Source organism: Oncorhynchus kisutch, linkage group LG4 (assembly GCF_002021735.2).
Source record: "Oncorhynchus kisutch isolate 150728-3 linkage group LG4, Okis_V2, whole genome shotgun sequence".
Classification (NCBI taxonomy): domain Eukaryota; kingdom Metazoa; phylum Chordata; class Actinopteri; order Salmoniformes; family Salmonidae; genus Oncorhynchus; species Oncorhynchus kisutch.
In genome coordinates, this window is record NC_034177.2 from 18,519,387 (window position 1) to 18,542,318 (window position 22,932).

The 22,932-nt window shown below is 39.7% G+C and overlaps 1 protein-coding gene across 1 annotated transcript; it reads left to right on the forward strand.

The window, feature by feature from the left end:
• The first annotated feature begins 9,746 nt into the window (after positions 1-9,746).
• LOC109889183 (retinal homeobox protein Rx1-like) lies at positions 9,747-21,478 on the forward strand. Its single transcript, XM_020480420.2, has 3 exons — positions 9,747-10,128; positions 16,653-16,906; positions 18,360-21,478. The coding sequence occupies exons 1-3, from the start codon at positions 9,855-9,857 to the stop codon at positions 18,801-18,803; spliced, it is 972 nt and encodes a 323-aa protein (XP_020336009.1). The 5' UTR covers positions 9,747-9,854; the 3' UTR covers positions 18,804-21,478.
• The last annotated feature ends 1,454 nt before the right edge of the window (positions 21,479-22,932 follow it).

The following is a 22,932-nucleotide window of genomic DNA, read 5'->3' on the forward strand; positions in this document are numbered from 1 at the left end:
ATCCACCTCAATGCCAGCAGCATACCACCCTGCATACCACTGCTGGCTTGCTTCTGAAGCTAAGCAGGGTTGGTCCTGGTCAGTTCCTGGATGCTAGACTAGATGGTGTTGGAGGGCCAGTAGGAGGCACTCTTTCCTCTGCTTCAAAAGAATATCCCCAATGTGATTGGGGGCCATGCCCTGTGTAGGGTGCTACCTTTCAGATGGGATGTTATTAAATGGGTGTCCTGAGTCTCTGAGGTCATTAAAGATCCCATGGCACTTATTGTAAGAGTAGGGGTGTTAACCCTGGTGTCCTGGCTAAATTCCCAATCTGGCCCTCAAACCATCACGGTCACCGATTAATCCCCAGTTTACAATTGGCTCATTCATCCCCCTCCTCTCCCCTGTAACTATTCCCCAGGTCGTTGCTGCAAATGAGAATGTGTTCTCAGTCAACTTACCTGGTAAAATAATGGATAAATTAATAAAAATGCAATGACAATATGGCAGACGGAGAACAACTGATTTGGCCAGAGCCATTTGTCCTGAACTGCTTTTTATTTCTTCAAGTTGGGCAACCTAAACCGAATCAACAGAGCATCTTAAACTTATCTTTAGATTTCATTGAGGACAGAGGAAATCTCATGAGAAGACGTTAGCCTCATTAAAGGCAGGGTTGATCTCTGTGACACTTACCTCTCTAAGCCCATCCAAGACTTCAGAGTGTCCTCCTGGTGCAAATACTCTCTTAAAGCAACAGATTCCTCCCAAATATCCCCAGTGACAGAGGTACATGTTTATTTGTTTAAAGTTACAGATGGACCAATATTAATTATGTTACTACAGTAAATCCTTTCATTGTTTTTGTTTAAATGTATTGTATAGACTTTTTAGTTTAGTCATATAAAAATCATTATCACTGTGATTACACATTTTTATTTTAAGTAGCCACCGAAAGTGGCTTTATGTGAAGAAATGTGATTGATTTGATCTTTGTGTCGCAGTTATTTAATCTACATGGATTGGCCATGATATGATCATGTAATTGAACACTTGCAACAATTAGTCCTAGCCAATTGACAAAAGTCAGGTTAAATCCTTAATGAGCTGTTAAACATGCCCAAGGTGACTCCTCTTGAATAGATCTGCCAACCATCATATTTGTGGGTTCACAACAAAGCTGTAAAAACCTACTGTTATTGTCTGAATTCATTCTTTTTTTTCTAATTTGGCCCACAGAAACTAGAGGCCATGAGTAACTTGGTTAAAAATAAATGGCCTATATGGGGTGCTGTAATAAGCAGTCTCACTTAAACCTTCATATCTGTCTCCCAGTTTGACCTAGAGACTTGAAACGTTGTATGTGGGTGTCTTTCTCATGCTGAACAAAGTTTGCTTCATGGACCCATAAGGTCAGTCAGAATAGATTTTCCTCCCATCTTGGAAATTATGGAAAACCTTCTTCTCATGAACCATAAGAAAATTTACTACTTCAAAATGGAGATGGCCTCAATGGCGCTGCCCATGCTCTCTCACAGACTCCAAAATTGGACATATACAATGTTGTGTGTCCTCTAACTACCTCTATGGGGTCACCATCAAAAACATAAGGTGCATTCCGGCATTTTCACATCAAAACAGCACTTGGTGTGGCCTGGGGTGGGCTAGTGGTCTAGGCTGCTGCCTCCAGAACACATGTGCCGCTGCCAGCATGAGTTTGAGTCCGGGCATTGTTTACCCAATAAACAATAACATATGTAAGGAGTGGGACTGCCCAAAGAAAAGAAACTAGTACTGAGTAGTACGCAAGGAAATTCCATTAGCCGGCATAGTGTCAACAAATATTTGAAGCAAAACAAAGTCTTCTATAACAAAAAACATAAACAATGGAGTGAGAGGTATTTAGTTGTATACTATGACAAGGTAAGACAGTTGCACTCTTAATTAATTCATGTCCACACTTGCCATGTACTCTGACTCAACAACTAATTAGACCAACATGGTGAAAATCTGTTAATTAATTTAACTAACTGTCCATTGGGTTTGGCAGGGGGCATTGTAATAACTCATAAGTAGGTTCAATATTAAATATCTACAGTTTAAACATATCCAAGCCAAATGACCTTTCCATTTTATTTTGGACTGTGATGGTGCATTAAATTGAGATTTTGAAGGCAGAAACGGCTTGTTTTCCCCTATCCAGCTCTATGCAATGACAATATGGCAGACGGAGAACAACTGATTTGGTCAGGCATTTTTCTACAACTGCTTTTTTATTTCTTCAAGGCTGGCAACCTAAAACAAATCAACAGAGCGTCTTGAAGTTAAAATTGACTTCTTCAAAATGGTGATGGCCTCAATGGCATTGCCTATGCTCTCTCACAGACACCATAACTGGACAGGTACATGTTGCAACCTATCTCTATGGGGTCACCAACAAAAAACACAAGGTGCATTTTGGCATTTTCACATGAAAGTAGCACTTGGTGTGGCTAGGGCGGGTCTAGCGATCTAAACCAAATCATTTGATCTATGTGTCACAGTGATTTAATCTTCTTGGAATGAACACTTGCAACAATTAGTCCAAGCCAATTGACATAAATCATTTAAATCCTTAATGATTACTTGTTGTTTACTGTTATTTGCTATTTGACAAAGAAATGATGTGAAATAAATAATGTTGACATATATCTTCTGTCACTTTGCCTGTAGTTGAAATACATCTGAAATCAATTGGAACTGCATACTTTGACCGACATATGATGTTTTGATATTTTAATAACATTAGGTATTCATATTTTACTTTTTCAAATTCAAATTCAAAATGGTAAAATATAGTGTCAACATTAGAAACCTCATGTTTTCAGATGCCTCTCTCCCCCACTCTTGTGCACCATGTATAAATTGTCCCTACCAGACTTTTTATGTAGTCTAATAATGAGGGGATTAGTGAAAACTTTCAGTCAGACCTTTGTCTTTAAAACAATAGATTTCTAAAAGAAAGTCTTGTCATGGCTTCATTAGCTCTGGCCTCCTCCTGTGGGGTGAATGCAAGCTACATTTAGTGCAATTACTTGACTAGAAAACAACTGTCAATCATTCTTAAAGGGGAAGGATTCCAATTAATAAACCTCTTTAATCCCCTCGTTTTATTTCCATTCTCCAGCACAACCAGAACTACTCTCTCCGAGCTTTGGAAAGACTAAGTTATAGCCTGCAACAAAACCACATTAGTTGTCAAGCTTGTTTTATGCACACACTTTTTGTGTCAGCATGTTATGCACACTGTTTGTGAAGAGAGAATATAGAGGAGATGCAAGGTAGCCAAGAATAGACCGGGGTTGAGACTTGCACGGCTTTGGTGTGCAGTGTACAGGACGCCGGCATGAGCCGCCTCAGTAATTGAAGAGTGCGGTATTGGAGGAAACAGGTGGAATTTTGACAGTCCGTGCTAAACGCATGTCATTTCTTCAGAGGTAGGTTCAAACTGAAATGACTCTTTCCTTTGTTGTGACATTTAGCCTACTATAAAATAAAGATGAACATTTTAAACAATATTCGCCATACAGAGTGTCTCTACATGACATTTAAATCTTATGAAATGGACACTGACAGTGAGAAGGTTGTTAGCATTGGAAACGACGCTTCTTTTCCACAGAGTATAGATTTGTTTTAGAGTAACTTATCAGTGAAATATAAAGACAAAGATTGTGCATTTTAAGAACTTTGCATTGTAGGCTAATTTGTATATTTTACTACAGTAATGATACTAGTGCTTAAATGAACTCTAAACAAGTGCTCTTGAATGTCATTCAACTGTATATATATTGAATACAATATAACTATGCACATTTCTAATATGTAAAGCCTAATTCAATTTCACATTTGGGCCATTTACGTTTTTGTATATTTAATCAGTAAATAGTCTCTTATCTCTACTGTACAAAGCCATTTATGACAATACAAAAAATGATATATGGTTCCTTATACCCATATTTTGCCGAATATGTTTTTTTTCTCCATCAAATTGAACTATTGCCCTAAACTTCACCTGTCAATCTCATTATAAACTTGTAAACCTGTCAATCTCATTATAAATATACGTAGCCCTAAATAAGATATTTCAGATGATTTGATTTGACATGTTACAGTAATACCGGGTGGTTCTACCGACAATGGTGTCCTTTTGACCAGCCAATTAAAAAATATATATTCAGTACCCGTCAAAAGTTTGGACACATTCAAGGGTTTTTCTTTATGTTTACTATTTTCTACATTGAAGAATAATAGTGAAGACATCAAAACTATGAAATAATACATATGGAATCATGTAGTAACCAAAACAGTGTTGAGGTATTCACCTGAAATCCATTTTAATTAACAGGTGTGCCTTGTTAAAAGTTCATTTGTGGAATTTCTTTCCTTCTTTAATGCATTTGAGCCAATCAATTGGGTTGTGACAAGGTAGGCGTGATATACAGGAAGTAGCCCTATTTGGTAATAGACCAAGTCCATGTTATGACAAGAATAGCTTAAATAAGCAAAGATACATGACAGTCCATCATTACTTTAAGACATGAAGGTCAGTCAATACTAAACATTTAAAAAACGTTGAAAGTTTCTTCAAGTGCAGTCGCAAAAACCATCATGCGCTATGATTAAACTGGCTCTCATGAGGACTGCCACAGGAAAGGAAGACCCAGAGTTACCACTGCTGCAGAGGATAAGTTCATTACTCTTCGAACACACCGACAGCGTCATTGTGCAAAATAGATGTAGCATCATCTGGATATGTATGCAACAAAAGTTCAACATTCACCTTCTGCTACCGTTTCTGTCAAGCCGTCTACGCATAGGTTTGATGCATATGTTCGATAAGTCCAACGTATGCACCATACAGAACACACTGCAACTGCCTCTGCAACGCAAAACTGCTAGGCATACGCAGCGTTTCATTGGAAATGTATGTAATTCTGGTGTACCAAAATGCAATGACGCTGTTGGTGTGATCGAAGCACCTCATGTTACAGCCCAAATAAATGCTTCACAAAGTTCAAGTAACAGAAACATCTCAACATCAACTGTTCAAAGGAGACTCCATGAATCAAGCCTTCATGGTCAAATTGCTGCAAAGAAACCACTACTAAAGGACACCAATAAGAAGAAAAGACCGCTTGGCCCAAGAAACACGAGCAATGGACATTAGACCGGTGGAGATCTGTCCTTTGCGCTGATGAGTCCAAATGTCAGATGTTTGGTTCCAACCACCATGTCTTTGTGAGACGCAGAGTAGGTGAACAGATTATCTCTGCATGTGTGGTTCCCACCATGAAGCATGGAGGAGGAGGTGTGATGTGTGGGTGTGCTTTACTGGTGACACGGTCTGTGATTTATTTAGAATTCAAGGCACACTTAACCAGCATGGTTACCACAGCTTTCTGCAGTGATACGCCATCCCATGTGGTTTGCACTTAGTGGGACTACCATTTTGTTTTTCAACATGACAATGAGCCAACACACCTCCAGGCTGTGTAAGGGCTATTTGACCAAGAAGGAGAGTGATGGAGTGCTGCATCAGATGACCTGGCCTCCACAATCACCCAGTTGAGGTGGTTTGGGAAGAATTGAACTGCAGAGTGAAGGAAAAGCAGCCAACAAGTGCTCAGCATATGTGGGAACTCCTTCAAGAAAAGCCTTCCAGATGAAGCTGGTTGAGAGAATGCCAAGAGTGTGCAAAGCTGTCATCAATGCAAAGGGTGGCTACTTTGACGAATGTAAAATATATTTTGATTTGTTTAACACTTTTTGGGTTACGACATGATTCCATATGTGTTATTTCATAGTTTTGATGTATTCATTATTCTTCAATGTAGAAAATAGTACAAATTAAAGAAAAACCCTTGAATGAGTGTGTCCAAACTTTTGACTGGTACTGTACATTTGATATATAAATTATTGTTTTTTTTGTCAACAAAAATGTCAGATAAAAGTTCATTAAACCCCTTAACAATGTAAATCAACATGAATGACAGCTTAAATAAATTAAATTAAATGTAAAAAAATGCCTGTGTTGCCTCTGTCACTGGAGTTACCTATATTTTAATGACAATTCAGGCTTTCCAGAATGTTATTTGACTATATAATTTGCATAAATAATCAAAGACAGAAAAGGTTCATGATAATATTAAGAAATGTTTTGGATGAGTAATAATTTACTTTAAAAAAACATATTTCTATAATAACACCAGTGAAGGTAACACCAGTGACAAATCTTCAAACTACAGTATCCTGTTAAAATCAACAGGAACAGTAACACCAGTGACAAATCTGCAGAAAATATATAATATCTAAGATGGTGACCACTGTAACTCAAACCACACTTCTTAAATTGGAAATAAATAACTTCAAAAGTATCTATATCCACAGTTAAACAAGTCCTATATCGCCATAACCTGAAAGGCTGCTCAGCAAGGTAGAAGCCACTGCACCAAAACCGCCATAAAAAAGACAGACTACGGTTTGCAACTGTACATGGGGACAAAGATTATACTTTTTGGAGAAATGTCCTCTGGTCTGATGAAACAAAAATAGAACTGTTTGGCCATAATGACCATCGTTTTGTTTGGAGGAAAAAGGGGGACTCTTGCAAGCCGAAGAACACCATCCCAACCGTGAAGCACGGGGGTGGCAGCATCATGTTATGGGGGTGCTTTTTGGCAGGAGGGACTGGTGCACTTCACAAAATAGATGACATCATGAGGATGGAAAAGTACGTGGATATTTATTATAATTTTTTATTTAACCTTTATTTAACCAGGTAGGATAGTTGAGAACAAGTTCTCATTTGCAACTGCGACCTGGCCAAGATATAGCAAAGCAGTTTGACACATACAACAACACAGAGTTACACATGGAATAAACAAACATACAATCTGTATGCAGCATGTGCAAATGAGGTAGGATAAGAGAGGTAAGGCATTAAATAGGCCATGATGGCAAAGTAATTACAATATAGCAATTAAACACTGGAATGATAGGATGTACAGAAGATGAAGGTGCAAGTAGAAATACTGGAGTGCAAAGGAGCAAGATAAATAAATGCAGTATGGGGATGAGGTAGGTTGGATGGGCTAATTACAAATGAGCTATGTACAGGTGCAGTGATCTGTGAGCTGCTCTGGCAGCTGGTGCTTAAAGCTAGTGAGGGAGGTAAGAGTCTCCAGCTTCAGAGATTTTTGCAGTTCGTTTCAGTCATTGGCAGCAGAGAACTGGAAGGAGAGGCGGCCAAAGGAGGAATTGGCTTTGAGGGTGACCAATGAGATATACCTGCTGGAGCGCGTGCTGCGGGTGGGTGCTGTTATAGTGACCAGTGAACTGAGATAAGGCGGGGCTTTACCTAGCAAAGACTTGTCGATGACCTGGAGCCAGTGGGTTTGGCGACGAGTATGAAGCGATAGCCAGTCAACGAGAGCGTACAGGTCGCAGTGGTGGGTAGTATATGGGGCTTTGGTGACAAAACGGATGGCACTGTGATAAACTGCATCCATTTTGTTGAGTAGAGTGTTGGAGGCTATTTTATAAATGACATTGTCAAAGATCGGTAGGATGGTCAGTATTTTTTTATTTTACCTTTATTTAACCAGGCAAGTCAGTTAAGAACAAATTCTTATTTTCAATGACAGCCTAAGAACAGTGGGTTAACTGCCTGTTCAGGGGCAGAACGACAGATTTGTACCTTGTCAGCTCAGGGGTTTGAACTCCTAACCTTCCGGTTACTAGTCCAACGCTCTAACCACTAGGCTACCCTGCATGTTTGGCAGCATGAGTGAAGGATGCTTTGTTGTGAAATAGGAAGCCGATTCTAGATTTAATTTGGGATTGGAGATGATTAATGTGAGTCTGAAAGGAGAGTTTACGGTCTAACCAGACACCTAGGTATTTGTAGTCATCCACATATTCTAAGTCAGAACCGTCCAGAGTATTGATGCGGGCAGTGATCGGTTGAAGAGCATGCATTTACAGTTTTACTTGTATTTTAAGAGCAGTTGGAGGTCACGGAAGGAGTATTGTATGGCATTGAAGCTCATCTGGAGGTTAGTTAACACAGTGTCCAAGGAAGGGCCAGATGTATACAGAATGGTGTCGCCTGCGTAGAGGTGCATCAGAGAATCATCAGCAGCGAGAGCAACATCATTGATGTATACAGAGAAGAGAGTCGGCCCGAGAATTGTACCCTGTGGCAACCCCATAGAGACTGCAAGAGGTCCGGACAGCAGACCCTCCGATTTGACACACTGAACTCTATCAGAGAAGTAGTTGGTGAACCAAGCGAGGCAATCATTTGAAAAACCAAGGCTAATGAGTCTGCCAATCAGAATGTGGTGATTGACAGAGTCGAAAGCCATGGATATATTGAAGCAACATCTCAAGACATCAGTCAGGAAGGTCGCAAACGGGTCTTCCAAATGGACAATGTCCACAAGCCATTTGACCACAAAATGGCTTAAGGACAACAAAGTCAATGTATTGGAGTGGCCATCACAATGCACTGACCTCAATCCCATAGAAAATTTGTGGGCAGAACTGAAAAAGCATGTGCGAGCAAGGAGGCCTACAAACCTGACTCAGTTACACCAGCTCTGTCAGGAGGAATGGGCCAAAATTCACCCAACTTATTGAGGAAACTTGTGGAAGGCTAACCAAAACATTTGACCCAAGTTAAACAATGCAATGGCAATGCTACCAAATACTAATTGAGTCTATGTAAACTTCTGACCCACTGGGAATGTGTTGAAAGAAATAAAAGCTGAAATAAATCATTCTCTCTACTATTATTCTGACATTTCACATTCTTAAAATAAAGTGGTGATCCTAACTGACCTAAGACATGGAATTTTTACTACGATTAAATGTCAGGAATTGTGAAAAACTGAGTTTAAATGTATTTGGCTAAGGTGTAGGTCAACTTCCGACTTCAACTGTATATGGTGTATTACAGGTATCGTCCCGTGTCGTTCAACAATCTTTACCCTCGCTCTTTTGTTTGGGTACAGCCCAGTGTTTTTGTATACGTGTTTGTTTTGGGTCTATTAAAAACCCCTATTGCGTATTCCTGCACCTGTCTCCAAATCCTTTATACCTGTGTGACCTGAAGGCTTTACATGAAACTACCAAATCAATCATCAAATTGCCATGTTCTATGGTATACTGTTTAAAAAACATTGTTTGGAATATATTTGTCTAACATATGTTTTGTTATCAAATAACAATTAACAAAAACATAGTTTGTGTCATTATCTGACATTTTTAAGTGCTTTTCCTGGTGGTGGGACAGGAAAGACACCATTTTCGTAGAAGGATCCATAATACAGTAAAGTCAATCAATCCCACTTATATCAATCTCAATTCATTCAATATGCTTGATAATGAGTTTATGCAATAGAATAAAGATGCACTACATGATCTGCTTTTGATTAATTGAATAATATGTCTCATTAAAAGATCAACTCCAGTGATCGATACATATTTTGATAAACACACACACCATATACCCCTTTAACTATTGCTCAGAGTTTCAAAATCATTTTGTGTCTGAAATTTTGTTGATATTGAATAGACTATGTTAATCAAATGATTATATATTATTATCATCAGAATAGTAGTGATTGTGAGAGTGTTTGAATATTTTCATTTGGCTCTACTAAATGGCAGACTTGCTTCTGATCATGTGATGACTTGGACTGTGTTTTGCATGTGCAGAGAACTTGTGGAGGACATCACTTTAAAACTCATCCTTGGACCTGTTCCTTCACGAAGCTGAGCCAAGTCTACTTTTCCCTGCTAAAGTATAGAGAAAGCGTCCAAACGTTCGAATGCATTTATCATTGGATACCATGAGTGTGGTGGATGACAGCTGCCTCTCGCCCAGTAACTTCCACGAGATGGTGAAAGGAGGGGGGGTGGCGATGGGCGGGCGCGTCCACAGCATTGATGTCATCCTGGGCTTCAGCAAAGACCAGGACCCCCTGCTCACCCCCTCTGAGGGTCCAGGACCACACAAAGTGGGCGTGGATGGCCTGGGGGACCCTGGGAAGCAGGACCTGTCACACCCCTATGGGCACCTCTCAGAACATAGGTCCTACCATGGTGAGTCTCCCCATAGAGAGATAAACACTCCACTGGGCAAACTGTACATCACAGTTCTGATTCTGTGGCATTTATGCATGACTCAGAATGTATAAGGACATAACACACTGGCAAATTTGATGGTCTTCATAAGTTATCAAGCCCCATCTGATAGGAACATGTTGAATGTAGAAAGCAGCGAATGCAGGATAAGTGCAAGGAATTTACTTCATTTACCATCAGCCCAAGGGGGAAATGTATCTGTCATAGGCATTATAATAACACACAATGCATTTATAAAAACATTTACATATACAATATGGATAGGGGAAGATGGCATGAGAGATATTGCTCACATTATTCAAACCTGGACTCAGGGGTAGACGTAATATACAGTAGTAGATCCAGTATACTCCAAATAGTATTATATGTTTTGTATTGTACATATTAATTTGTGGATGTCCATCATCCATTTCATACATAATACGAATTACAATTCGTATATGTTGTGAATTGCAATTCGTGCAATATGTTACGAATTTGCAAAATGTATATGTTCCGAATTCCAATTGGCTAACGTTAGCTAGGTAAGGTTAGGAGTTAGGTTAAAGGGCTAAGGTTAGGGTTACAGGGCTGCCAACTTTTGAAGATAGCTTGGAGTGAAATTTCCTATCGTGAATGTCAGTGGCTCCATCCCCCTAGTCTGGGGGTCCACTTGGTTTGAAGATACTTTGAGATTATTTGGGCATGGTTTAGAGTGTGCTAATTGAGGGACATTGATGTACATTGGTTTTTGTTAGAAAATGCTAATATTAACAGGTGGTGGCAGTGGCTAACCATAGGATGGATTGCAGTCTCTCCTAGTCCACAAGAAACAAACATGTAATTCATCCCTTTAAAATAGAGGTAGCTCTCAAAGAGGCTTTAGGCCACCCTGGATTTGTGTTTCTCAAATCCTCTGGGATTGAATATGTTCCTGTGATATTAGATTTTTTTTTTTACAAATTACCCCACATTCAATAAAAATCGAATGAATATCCATTTTCAGGTGGTTGAGGCTTGTAAAACCTTGCCAACATCTTACATAGGCAAGATCTTTTGCATGTATGCCTGCCATTTCTGTCTAGCAGCTTGTGCACAATACTAAAATGACAAAACAGGATATTTGAGGCAAGGGGTATTTCAAAATAGCCTTTTCTCATTTTATGTAGCCTATATTCAACACTGCCCATAAATGCTTCCAATAATGCATTATATATATACCCTGATGAAGACAGCTTGTCTGTCGATATTAGGTTATTATTAGAGTGTGCAGCTCTCCTTCAAATTTTACAAGAATGCATTGCCATCTCCAAATAGATTTTTTTTTTATACAAATAAAATAATACCAGTATGGGGAATAACAGTATTGTTCTGTCACACTAATTATTATATATGTTAGCCCATTATAGGGGATTGGAATTGTTCTAATGACTTACATCAGCTATGGTGAAAGAGCAAATTAATTTAAAAGTAAATCTCCTGAAGACAAAGTCTGCCCTTACATCCAACCCAAATGATCTTTCAATGTATTGTCCGCCTACGAGAATCAGTTACACATTTGGGTTCACAATCTGTTTGGGAAGAATCATGTTCATAGTCAGACAAATCAGGTCACTCGGACAAAATTCCTGCTGAATGCTGCCTTTTCGATGTTACAGCCTAATGAACCTAGTGCTAAATTGCCAATGACCGACCAAACAAGATGAATAATATAGCCTATGGATCTGGGCTCATGTAACTGCTGGATTACATCACTAGTATCACATGCTGTCAAAAGAAAGCATTCTGGGACAGGAGTGACAGAAATAATGTTGACAATTGTGTAAAAACCACACTACAAGTTGCCATGCTGCTCTTTTGAAAATTGAGTTCATAAACTTGGTTAAGTATGCCTAGATTAGAACGAATGTGCCTATCCAGTCTGCCATGGCTGTCTGCTCCACTCTAACCGTGAGGGTGTTTTATTTGCAAACGCGCATCACATCCCCTTGGCCCCGGACCCTTACTAAACCAATCAGACACTTCAGTCTGCCACGGTTCAGTGCAGTGGCAGGAAAATTATGTCTATCTTAGGAGAAGCTGCTGCGGTTATAATGTTTGTGATGTAGAATTGTAGGGGTATATGCTCCGATTTCAAAACGCTTAGGAGGTACAGTTGAAAGAAGTCACTGAATTGATTAGAAAATTAAAGCAGTACTCTTTTCGATGCATGAGAAATAAGAGGTGTGGCATGTGAGAGTGAGAGATGGCAACACTGGGGTTACGGTTGGGGGAAGAGCTGACATGTTAAGTAGTTGCAAAATAACAAAAAAGTTGTAAGTAGTTGCAAAAATAATAAAGTTGTCAGATGATATTCGAACATGCAACCCGTTTGGGGTTGCTAGATGTTCTACTTTAGTTTTTTCTGTCTTGTGTAACCATACCAAACATAATAATTTGAGTGCAGTTGTTTTTGTTCCCGCTCAAAGAGATGGGGGAACTAACAAAAAACAACCACAACGAAACAGGTGGAGTTCTAGGAGAGGTTTGAAAGTTGATTAGCAACAAATGGGACCTGAAAGACACCCACCATGAGCGGCCACAACATTTGCCCAAGAGGCAAACAAAATTAAAACCCACCCCAAATGTAAAGATGGGAAGCGGGTGGGTATAATTTGTGGAATGTTCCAACAGGAATCCGTTCCAAAAACATTGTAAATAGCAAGGTTGCCAACAAACAACGCATACAAAGTTGTATAGTGGCAGAATAAGATACTAGGTAGGGAGTGGGCAATTTTGTTAAGTTTTCACTCTGGTAGCCTATGGACAAACATTATTGGGGCGGCAGGTAGCCTAGTGGTTAGAGCATTAGGCGAGAAACCGAAAGTTTGCTAGATTGAATCCTTGCGCTGGCATGGTAAAAATGTAATTCTGACCCTGAATAAGGCAGTTAACCACTGTTCCTAGACCGTCATTGTAAATATGAATTTGTTCTTAACTGACTTGCTTAGTTAAATAAAGGTTCAACAAAAATGAAAAATTAAGAATGAACTATGTGGTGAGTTGAGGCCTATTCGGCAGCTAGTTAGCTAGGTGAATTGATCATGCTACTTTGTATGCGTTGTTTGTTGGCATCATCAGTTTTTGGAACAGTTTTTGGAACAGATTCATGTTGGAACATTCCACAAATTATACCCACCCGCTTCCCATCTTTAAATTTGGGGTGGGTTTTAATTTTGTTTGCCTTTTGGCAAACAATTGCAATTTTGTTTGCAATCCAAAAAGTAGAGCAAAATTAGAACAGGGAAGATCAGATACAGGATTGTTTTTTTAGAAATCAAATAGGGAGAGCCAACTAAAAGGTTCCACATCGCTCAAGCCAACTGGAGCACTGGGCCAGCTACTCTTAATAAATCCTCTTGCCGCTCAGATCCCTTTAGCGGGATCATTTTCGTCTACATCCGGTGAATTGTTTTCTATCCTAATCTGCCAATTATATGCATATTCTAGTTTCTGGGCCTGAGAAATAAGCAGTTTACTTTGGGCATGTTTTTCATCCAAGCATCAAAATACTGCCCCCTAGCCTATATCACAACACCTTCTGATTAACGATATCAGCGCAGGTGTATCACATACTGACTAACGAAGTGACACCAATTGGCGAGTCCAACGTGCTAACGTCCAACCAATGGAAAAAACTAAACCGAACCTTTAATACTAACCCTTCATTTCTCATTAGTGGACCACAAAGTGCGTAGGAGGACGCCTGAACTTGCACACTTCCCTTTTAGTGATGTAATGATTTACTTAAGTCATTAAGATTTGATTATTTCCATTGCATCAATGCGTTGAGGCAACGATGACCTCAATGGCTGCATGAGTTGTTGCCCTGCAGACAGTCTGGTTCTCTCACATTATATTGTATCTCTATAGGGGTATTGTACATGACATGTTACTGTACCTTGCAAAAACTGTGAAATCATGCTGATATTGAGAGATAAACTACAAAACAAGATGGTGAGGGTGTTTCGTCCTAACCCTATTCCCTTGTGGAATTCCCCTAATCTTCTGTTGGACACATGATATTGTGCAGTTACATTTTATTCACATTTTATCTCTGCATGAAATGTGGGACATCTTTTTATCTCTGCCAGTTTTGATATTCTGGTTCTATGGGATCAAAAAAACTAAACGTTTGATGAAACATGTAGCACAAATCAGCATTTGTCATGACTCATGTCTTTTGATATGGTTGTACCAATTGACTATAAAATATTATCATTAATGTTTAATTTACATTACATTTACATTTTAGTCATTTAGCAGATGCCCTTATCTTGAACGACTTATAGTACTGAGTGCATATATTTTCGTGCTCTTTTGTATTGGTCCCCGTAGGAATCGAATCCACAAACCTGGAGATGCAAGTGAGATGCTCTACCAACTGAGCACTTGGTATTCAGTACTAATTTACATGTACTTAACACATAACTAACTTGTTAGTCACCCCTGTTCCGTCTGAATGGGCACTTCGTACTACATTGCATCACTTTGTTCCCTCCACATTGAGGTTTACTGCTGGACTGTTAACATGTCAAGATCTTTAGACGGGTGGTTCCAACAGGCTGACAGGCAGTGAGCTGGTCACTGAACCCAGCCTGACCTCTCCATTGTGTCACTATGGGCATTGTCATAGGCTGTTAATAATGAGAGAAAGATCAATGGACCCCAAAATACTTCTAGCTGCCCCTGTCTGTTAATTTAAGGTTTTGCTTGGCTTTCTGTCTGGATTCTATCAGGCACTGGTTTGATATGAAAATTCATTTAGCAGGATTTGATAATGGTCGGAATCCACTAGTGGGTTTAAAGTTGTTTCCTACTGGGTCATGGGTTTGAACTGGGCTGGGGCTAGCCATATTTGGTTAGGTGACGGAGCAAGAAGGTTTTGGCTAAGTATTGTAAAACGAAGCCCCCAAAGAATCCCTTTCCCTCCATGTGCCAAATGGGTAGTTATAAAGTTATATGGTCAATGTGAACTGATAATGAATATCACCCACAATATTAACCCAAACTGGAAAATTACAGAATTGACGTGTTTGAAGTATCCCAATAGATAATTTGTTTACCGATAATTTATTATACAGTACAGATGCATAGATCACTGCTATGATGGCAGATGCGTAGAGGGGGCAACTGATCTGATGGTCATCTTTGCACCCGATTTGAATTTGATTACCCTTTGACTAAAGCTAATTCAGCCAGCATGTTACGGCTTTACCCATTTCCTTGTAATGATTACAGTATTCTCCTGATTATGAAACTGATACAAATGAATGTCCTACGTAGATTAGAGTTAAGTATCCGTGGACGCCATCAGAGGAAATAACAGGGTGCATTTGTTTCCCTCTGAAGAGGGAAATCTGCAGTGAAGGCCTTAGCAAGTCAGTGCCACGTACAGATGTAGGATCTTAATTTGATCACCCTGTTGCAGGAAATGCAATGCAGGAAATTTCTAACTTGTAGTGTGTTTGAGGTTTAAAAATTATTCAGAAGTTTGTAATTTCCACTTAGAAATGTCAGACTTGATTTTCCCTTACGAAAAATACATCAACCCTTGTAAAAATGTCCATGAATTATAATCCACATAACAATTCACATTTCCTATTGCTGCAGGACTGTCTCAAATTAAGATCCTACATCTGTATGCTGTGCAAGCATGCTTTGTTACAAGGCTGAAGGATAATCAACTTGTCTTTGCATGCATAGAGTAAGACACACTGCTTTGACACGTGCAACATACAGTAATCTGACATAACTCGTTATAAACTACAACATATCCATATCAGATGACATTCATTTCTTTAGATTTACAGGAACCTGGGATTGCCTCTTCATCTTCTCCACTGGTTTTCTGTACTGTGCTACTGCTAACCTAGATACCAGCCTATAGGTCTACCACAGACAATTGTAATCTCCATCAATTTGCTAAGGGGTGTTTTTAAGTGTCACATTGAAGTATATTGGTCAACCTCCTTTTGTCAACTTTAGCTTCATTGACCTACAGTAACCTATTGTTGCAGGTGTCAAATCAATGTGTGCTCTACTGGAAAGTTGTCAGAACATACACTGGTCAAGTTATTAATGGGTTGTGGAGCTCATTTGAATATCCCATGTTTTCAGCTTTTGTCCAACCCTAACCCTTCAACAGCTAGACCTTTCATTGAATGGTCATTCCCATTGGCCATTCACTCACACGTGATTACAGAAATTGTGAACAATCTCTGTCTAGCCAAGACAGACATGTTGATTAGACATAACATAAGGCTGATGATAGGGGAGCTTAAAGCCAAGAGTTGGCTAACAAGCTAAGGATACTTAACTGGGTAAAGCTTAAAAAATAACAACTTACATTTACACAGAGAAAGTAAAACAAGCTTGTTTGGGTAAATCAAAAGGAGTCAAAGTAACTTTGTTAATGGATTAAGCATATTTGAATCTCTTCTTTCTCCCTATCGGCTCTACAGATTCAGTACTGTACTCAGATAAGTGTGATGGGGACATGAGTGAACTGAGGAAGAATGTGGACAGCAACGGTGGGAAGAGTCCAGTGCCCTGCGAGGAAGAGCGGCCCAAGAAGAAGCACCGGCGCAACCGCACCACCTTTACCACCTACCAGCTGCACGAGCTGGAGCGTGCCTTTGAGAAGTCCCACTACCCTGATGTGTACAGCCGTGAGGAGCTGGCCATGAAGGTTAACCTCCCTGAAGTCAGAGTTCAGGTAGGTTTGTCCACCACTATCGTTACTGTTACTGTGCTGTGCTCTGGTCAACTCCTCTGACTTTCTAGCAAATCATTGTGACAACAGCAAGTCAGTAGTGAGCTCACATTCGTACAAATCTGATCAGGTACAACCTTGGTCCAATGTGAATTTTTCCCCTAGTTAAGTTGTTTAGAGCTGAATACAGTGGACAAATTGCTTATGCTTTCGTATAAAAAACATCACTGGGTCAGAAATACATTTTTTCAATCTTTAGATAATAATCATGAGTGATGACAGGACTTTAGGGCAGATTTCTATATCCTCAGGAGCTTTGGGGTCTCTCACAGCATACGTTGCACTATAGATACAAGTGACAAAGAAAGCCATGTTGTGTCCCCAATGGCTCAGGTCTCTGGTTTCCTGAGGATAGACATTATAAGCTTGTCTTAGCATGGCAGAGGGCAGTCTTATAGTAGAGTCTAAGGGCAAAGTATTAAAGCAGGTTGAAATGATTTAAGATTGGCCTGTACAGGTTAAATACCTCATGCTGTAAATATAACTATAGCTGTTGTGCACACAGGCCCCATTGACATTATGGTCTTCTGCTGCTGAGTAATGATAGGACATTTTACTTAAGGCCTCTAAGATGCTCCTGTTAAGGCCTCTAAGGCCAGCTGTGTTTAGTCAAGATGTTTGTGTTTTCAATGTAATATGTAATTGTTGTACTGTATGTGTGTTTATAGTTTTGTTTAATGTTGTGTTAGTGTATGTAAGTTGTTTTGTCTGAAACGTTGTTCCCCTTGCTGCTATTGGACCAGGTCTCTCTTGGAAAAGAGATGTTATCTCAATGAGATTTATTTATATTTTTAAATACAGGTAAAAATAAAAAATCAGCAGATTACCATGCCCATAGGTGCTCAGAGGCTCCAGTAGGTGCCAAACATTCAAGTGTCACTGTCCAAGCCTTGCTGACAATGGATCGGGTCCCAGGTTCTCTAGGGCAAGGATCATCAAGTAGATTCAGCCGCGGGATGATTTTTTGTTGAGCGGATGATCGGGGGGCTGGAACATAATTAAACATAATTTGCAGACTGCAAATTGACCGCATAGAGCCCAAACAGATATAATATTTGACTAAAACATTATAATTTCAAGCCTTGCTTGCATTTGTATATGATCACAATCCTGTTTGGAGGATTTGGGATTTCCTGCTTACTCCCTCCTGATTCCAACCGGGATTTCGGAAAAAACAGAGAATTTATTGAAATATTACAGAATTTTGCAACCCTAACTGGTCTCAGAACAATTAAATTCAGTAATAGTTTATTAATTTATTTGATACCAAACCTCCAAAATAGGTAGCTTGATAATGCTAATATTAGCACTAAACTAATCCCATTTGGCATCAGTTGAAATGCTCTGTGCTGTAAATACTCTACCCTATAAATCCAAACCCTCTACCTTCTTCTAGGTTTGGTTTCAGAACCGCAGAGCCAAATGGAGGCGCCAGGAGAAGCTTGACGCCACCACCATGAAGTTGCACGACTCACCCATGCTCTCATTTAACCGGCCGCCCATGCACAGCAATATGGGGCCCATGAGCAACTCCCTCCCCCTGGACCCTTGGCTGACCTCCCCTCTGTCCAGCGCAACCCCAGTTCACAGCATCCCAGGCTTCATGGGCACAGGCCAGGGACTGCAGGGAGGCTACCCCAGCCACAGCTTCATCAACAGCCCTTCACCCATGGGCCAGGGGATGCAATCCATGACACCTCCTCCGTACCAGTGTTCCGGTCCCTTCACCGACAAGTATCCAATGGAGGACGTGGACCAGAGGAGCTCCAGCATCGCAGCGCTGAGGATGAAAGCCAAGGAACACATCCATTCCATGGACAAAACCTGGCAGCCCATGTGATGGGATATTGACACTGTGTTTGCAGGCCTGATTGGGATTTTGGGTCCATGCTAATGCCTTTTTCCATGCGACAGGATTGCAGTGATGGCACCGAGAAATGCACAGTTATGACTCCTGATATATCTAAGATTTCCAGCACCAGCGACCTTTATATTAGAATGGTTCTTGGTCTCTGTTTTGAGTTCCTTTTCTACTAATAATGTGAAGGATTGGAAATTGATGCATATTTTGTGTGCCACCACCCAGAAAGGACCCTATGACTCAGAATGTTAAGAAAGGCCTCGCAAATGTAAATTAACAAGCAAGCATTTTCCAAAAGGACTGCAAGGACTACTCAAGTTAACTAAGTTATGGTGGAAGGCAGCGAGACACAAGTTTTACTTGATTTTTTATGTTGTTTTTTAAGATTAACTTTTATGAAGCAACTGGAACAACGATTCCACTAGACACTAATTGCCCTTTATGGCAACTTTTTGATTTGGATCCTTATCTCAAAGTTTGGATGCCGTAACCAAGGCAACAAATACTTCCTTGGTATTTCTGTAAAAATGCAAACCCTGTACACGCTAGTCAAGTTTGTAATGCAGATAACTCAGACTGTCCATGTGTTAATTTTGTTAATCATTATTTAACTTTTTGTAAGAGTAGTTTTAATATTTTGTACCTTGCTGTTAGCCATGAATCTAATAATGAAGTCCCCTCCAGATCCTTTCACAAAATACATTTTGTAGAGTGCTCACACACGGTCACATTTAACTCTGCAAAAAAAAGGTTTGTGTATTTTTGTAATTAATCCAATTGTCTAATTTGTCATGAATGTTATGGGTCAATTAACCAGTCATTCTCTCAGTATTTGTGATTGGACATGCCATGTCTCCCATAATAGTAGTTGAAGGTTGCGGCGGTGTGAATCACTATGTCTATGACCCTGAAAAACATAATAATTAATCTAGTTATGACGGTCAGGTTATTTCAACACCTGAAGAAAAAGAAAACAAGGGCCACCTCCCTGAAGACGGAGAACACTATATTTCTGTCTGTGGTAACTGCAGTTACAGTGGAGAGCCTCTGTCCACACTGTGGGTTGTGGGGTCATGGTTGATATGTCCTGGCTCTGGCTGGATTACGCTTTCAGCTGAGGATGCGTAAGACAATCTGTCATGCTATTTCATTTGAAAAGACGTGAACATGTTTTAACACTCAATCAACTCAACTGAAAGTGATTTAGTCTTAATTGACTAAAATTATGATTGTCCTGAGACTAACTCCAGACTGCATACACACACAAACACTCCAGACAGCACACACACTGATATCAACAACTTCTTTCACAGAAGTGCTGGCAAGTCAAACAATGTGAGGCTCTTGTTCCTTGAGAATGGGTCTTGAGGAGTGGTACATATCAAAATCCAATCTCTGAATTGTATGGCACCCTCAGTGTGTGACATCTTGATTAACTGAGGAAGAAAATATCTGTTTTAGTTTTGGATTGGAGCTGCTAAACATGTTTGGGTCAGTCAAACAGAGAGTTCTATGGCGTAAGCCTCGTACAGAGAGAGAATGGAAGCCAGGTGACCTCCTTCTCACACAGTAGGGTTTGGAAGAGGATAAGGGGACAGAGCGAAGAGGCCACTAAAGTAACCTATTTTTGTCTCAGTGGCTGTTGGAGAAGGCAGCTTGGCCTTCCGTCACTGTGTGTACATGCAGAGCAGCAGAATGGTCTGATGTCACCACACATAGTTTTGTCTTTGTTGGCACAATTGATCCAAGACCATCTTGTTTGTCTAAAGTTCAAGGGGGAAAATGGTCAGAGACTGCACTAAATAGGCCTCTGGGAATGAAAAAAGAGCATGATTTGTCTATTTTATCATGAATGTTTTTTTGTAATTCTACGTCAAAGAGATGAGCTACTACATGGGGTGTACAGGTCCATTGTGGCATTATGTTTTGATAATGACTGCATGTATATTTAATATGGCATTGGGGAGATTGGGTCCCCATTAACTGGTTTGTGTATGGTAAAACCTTTTTTACTCCAACCACCCCTGTATACTGCACATTGTAAAATGACAATATGTCATATATAGGGCTAGGTAGAATGAATCATTTCTGATGGAAAATAATTTAGCAATTAGATTTTTCTGAGACTTTTTACAGATATTAACATTATTTATCCTAATGTAATTGAATAGGCACGAGGGATAACATTTCATTATTTTTATTTCAGTGATATTATTTAGACTATTACAATATGAAGGAAATCAATTCCTTCACACAAAATGTACATTGTTGCAGCATTTGATTTAAAAGGAAACTCAAAATGGCTTTGCTGCCAGACTAACAGAGAACAACTGTTTGAAAAAGTTGCAGACTCACCACAGACTTGTCAATTCATCCAACTTACTGTGAATTTTCCAAAGTATTTTCAATGTATTACTGCACCTATAAAACTGTATTTTTGTCATAGACGGTAATAGCACCATCGGACAATACTTAAAATAATATATATATATTGTTATATTATTATTGTTATGGGATTCTATGATAAACTCTCACTATCATCATTGTTGTTTTACTAATTATGCCCTAATACAGTTGAAGTTGGAAGTTTACATACACTTAGGTTGGAGTCATTAAAACTCATTTTCAACCACTCCACAAATGTCTTTTTAACAAACTATAGTTTTGGCAAGTTGGTAAGGACATCTACTTTGTGCATGACACAAGTAATTTTTACAACAATTGTTTACAGACAGATTATTTAACTGTATCACAATTCCAGTGGGTCAGAAGTGTACATACGCTAAGTTGACTGTGCATTTAAACAGCTTGGAAAATTCCATAAAATTATGGCATGGCTTTAGAAGCTTCTGATAGGCTAATTTACATCATTTGAGTCAATTGGAGGTGTACCTGTGGATGTATTTCAAGGCCTACCTTCAAACTCAGTGCCTCTTTGCTTGACATCATGGGAAAATCAGAAGAAATCAGCCAAGATCTCAGAAAAACATTGTAGACCTCCACAAGTCTGGTTCATCCTTGGGAGCAATTTCCAAACGCCTGAAGGTACCACGTTCATCTTTACAAACAATAGTATGTAAGTATAAACACCATAGGACCACACAGCCGTCACACGGCTCAGGAAGGAGATGCGTTCTGTCTCCTAGAGATGAACGTACTTTGGTGCAAAAAGTGCAAATCAATCCCAGAACAACAGCAAAGGACCTTGTGAAGATGCTGGAGGAAACAGGTACAAAAGTATCTATATCCACAGTAAAAACGAGTCCTATATCGACATAACCTGAAAAGCCGCTCAGCAAGGAAGAAGCCACTGCTCCAAAACCGCAATAAAAAAGCCAGACTACGGTTTGCAACTGCACATGGGGACAAAGATCGTACTTTTTGGAGAAATGTCCTCTGGTCTGATGAAACAAAAATATAACTGTTTGGCCATCGCTATGTTTGGAGGAAATAACAGAAGAACACAATCCCAACCGTGAAGCACGGGGGTGGCAGCATCATGTTGAGGGGGTGCTTTTCTGCAGGAGGGACTGGTGCACTTCACAAAATAGATGGCATCATGAGGAGGAAAATTACGTGGATTTATTGATGCATCATCTCAAGACATCAGTCAGGAAGTTAAAGCTTGGTCGCAAATGGGTCTTCCAAATGGACAATGACCCCAAGCATACTTCCAAAGTTGTGGCAAAATGGCTTAAGGACAACAAAGTCAAGGTATTGGAGTGGCCATCACAAGCCCTGACCTCAATCCTATAGGAAATCTTTGGGCAGAACTGAAAAAGTGTGTTCGAGCAAGGAGGCCTACAAACCTGACTAAGTTACACCAGCTCTGTTAGGAGGAATGGGACAAAATTCACCCAACTTATTGTGGGAAGCTTGTGGAAGACTACCCAAAATGTTTCTTCCTATGTTAAACAATTTAAAGGCAATGCTACCAAATACTAATTGAGTGTATGTAAACTTCTGACCCACTGGGAATGTGATGTAAAAAATGAAAGCTGAAATAAATCATTCTCTCACTATTATTCTGACATTTCACATTCTTAAAATAAAGTGGTGATCCTAACTGACCTAAGACAGGGAATCCTTACTATGATTAAATGTCAGG

Coding starts and splice junctions, on each gene's coding strand:
- LOC109889183 (XM_020480420.2), top strand. CDS start 9,855: ATGCATTTATCATTGGATACCATGAGTGTGGTGGATGACAGCTGCCTC. Junction 10,129..16,652: donor AGAACATAGGTCCTACCATG/GTGAGTCTCCCC, acceptor TCGGCTCTACAG/ATTCAGTACTGTACTCAGAT. Junction 16,907..18,359: donor TCCCTGAAGTCAGAGTTCAG/GTAGGTTTGTCC, acceptor ACCTTCTTCTAG/GTTTGGTTTCAGAACCGCAG.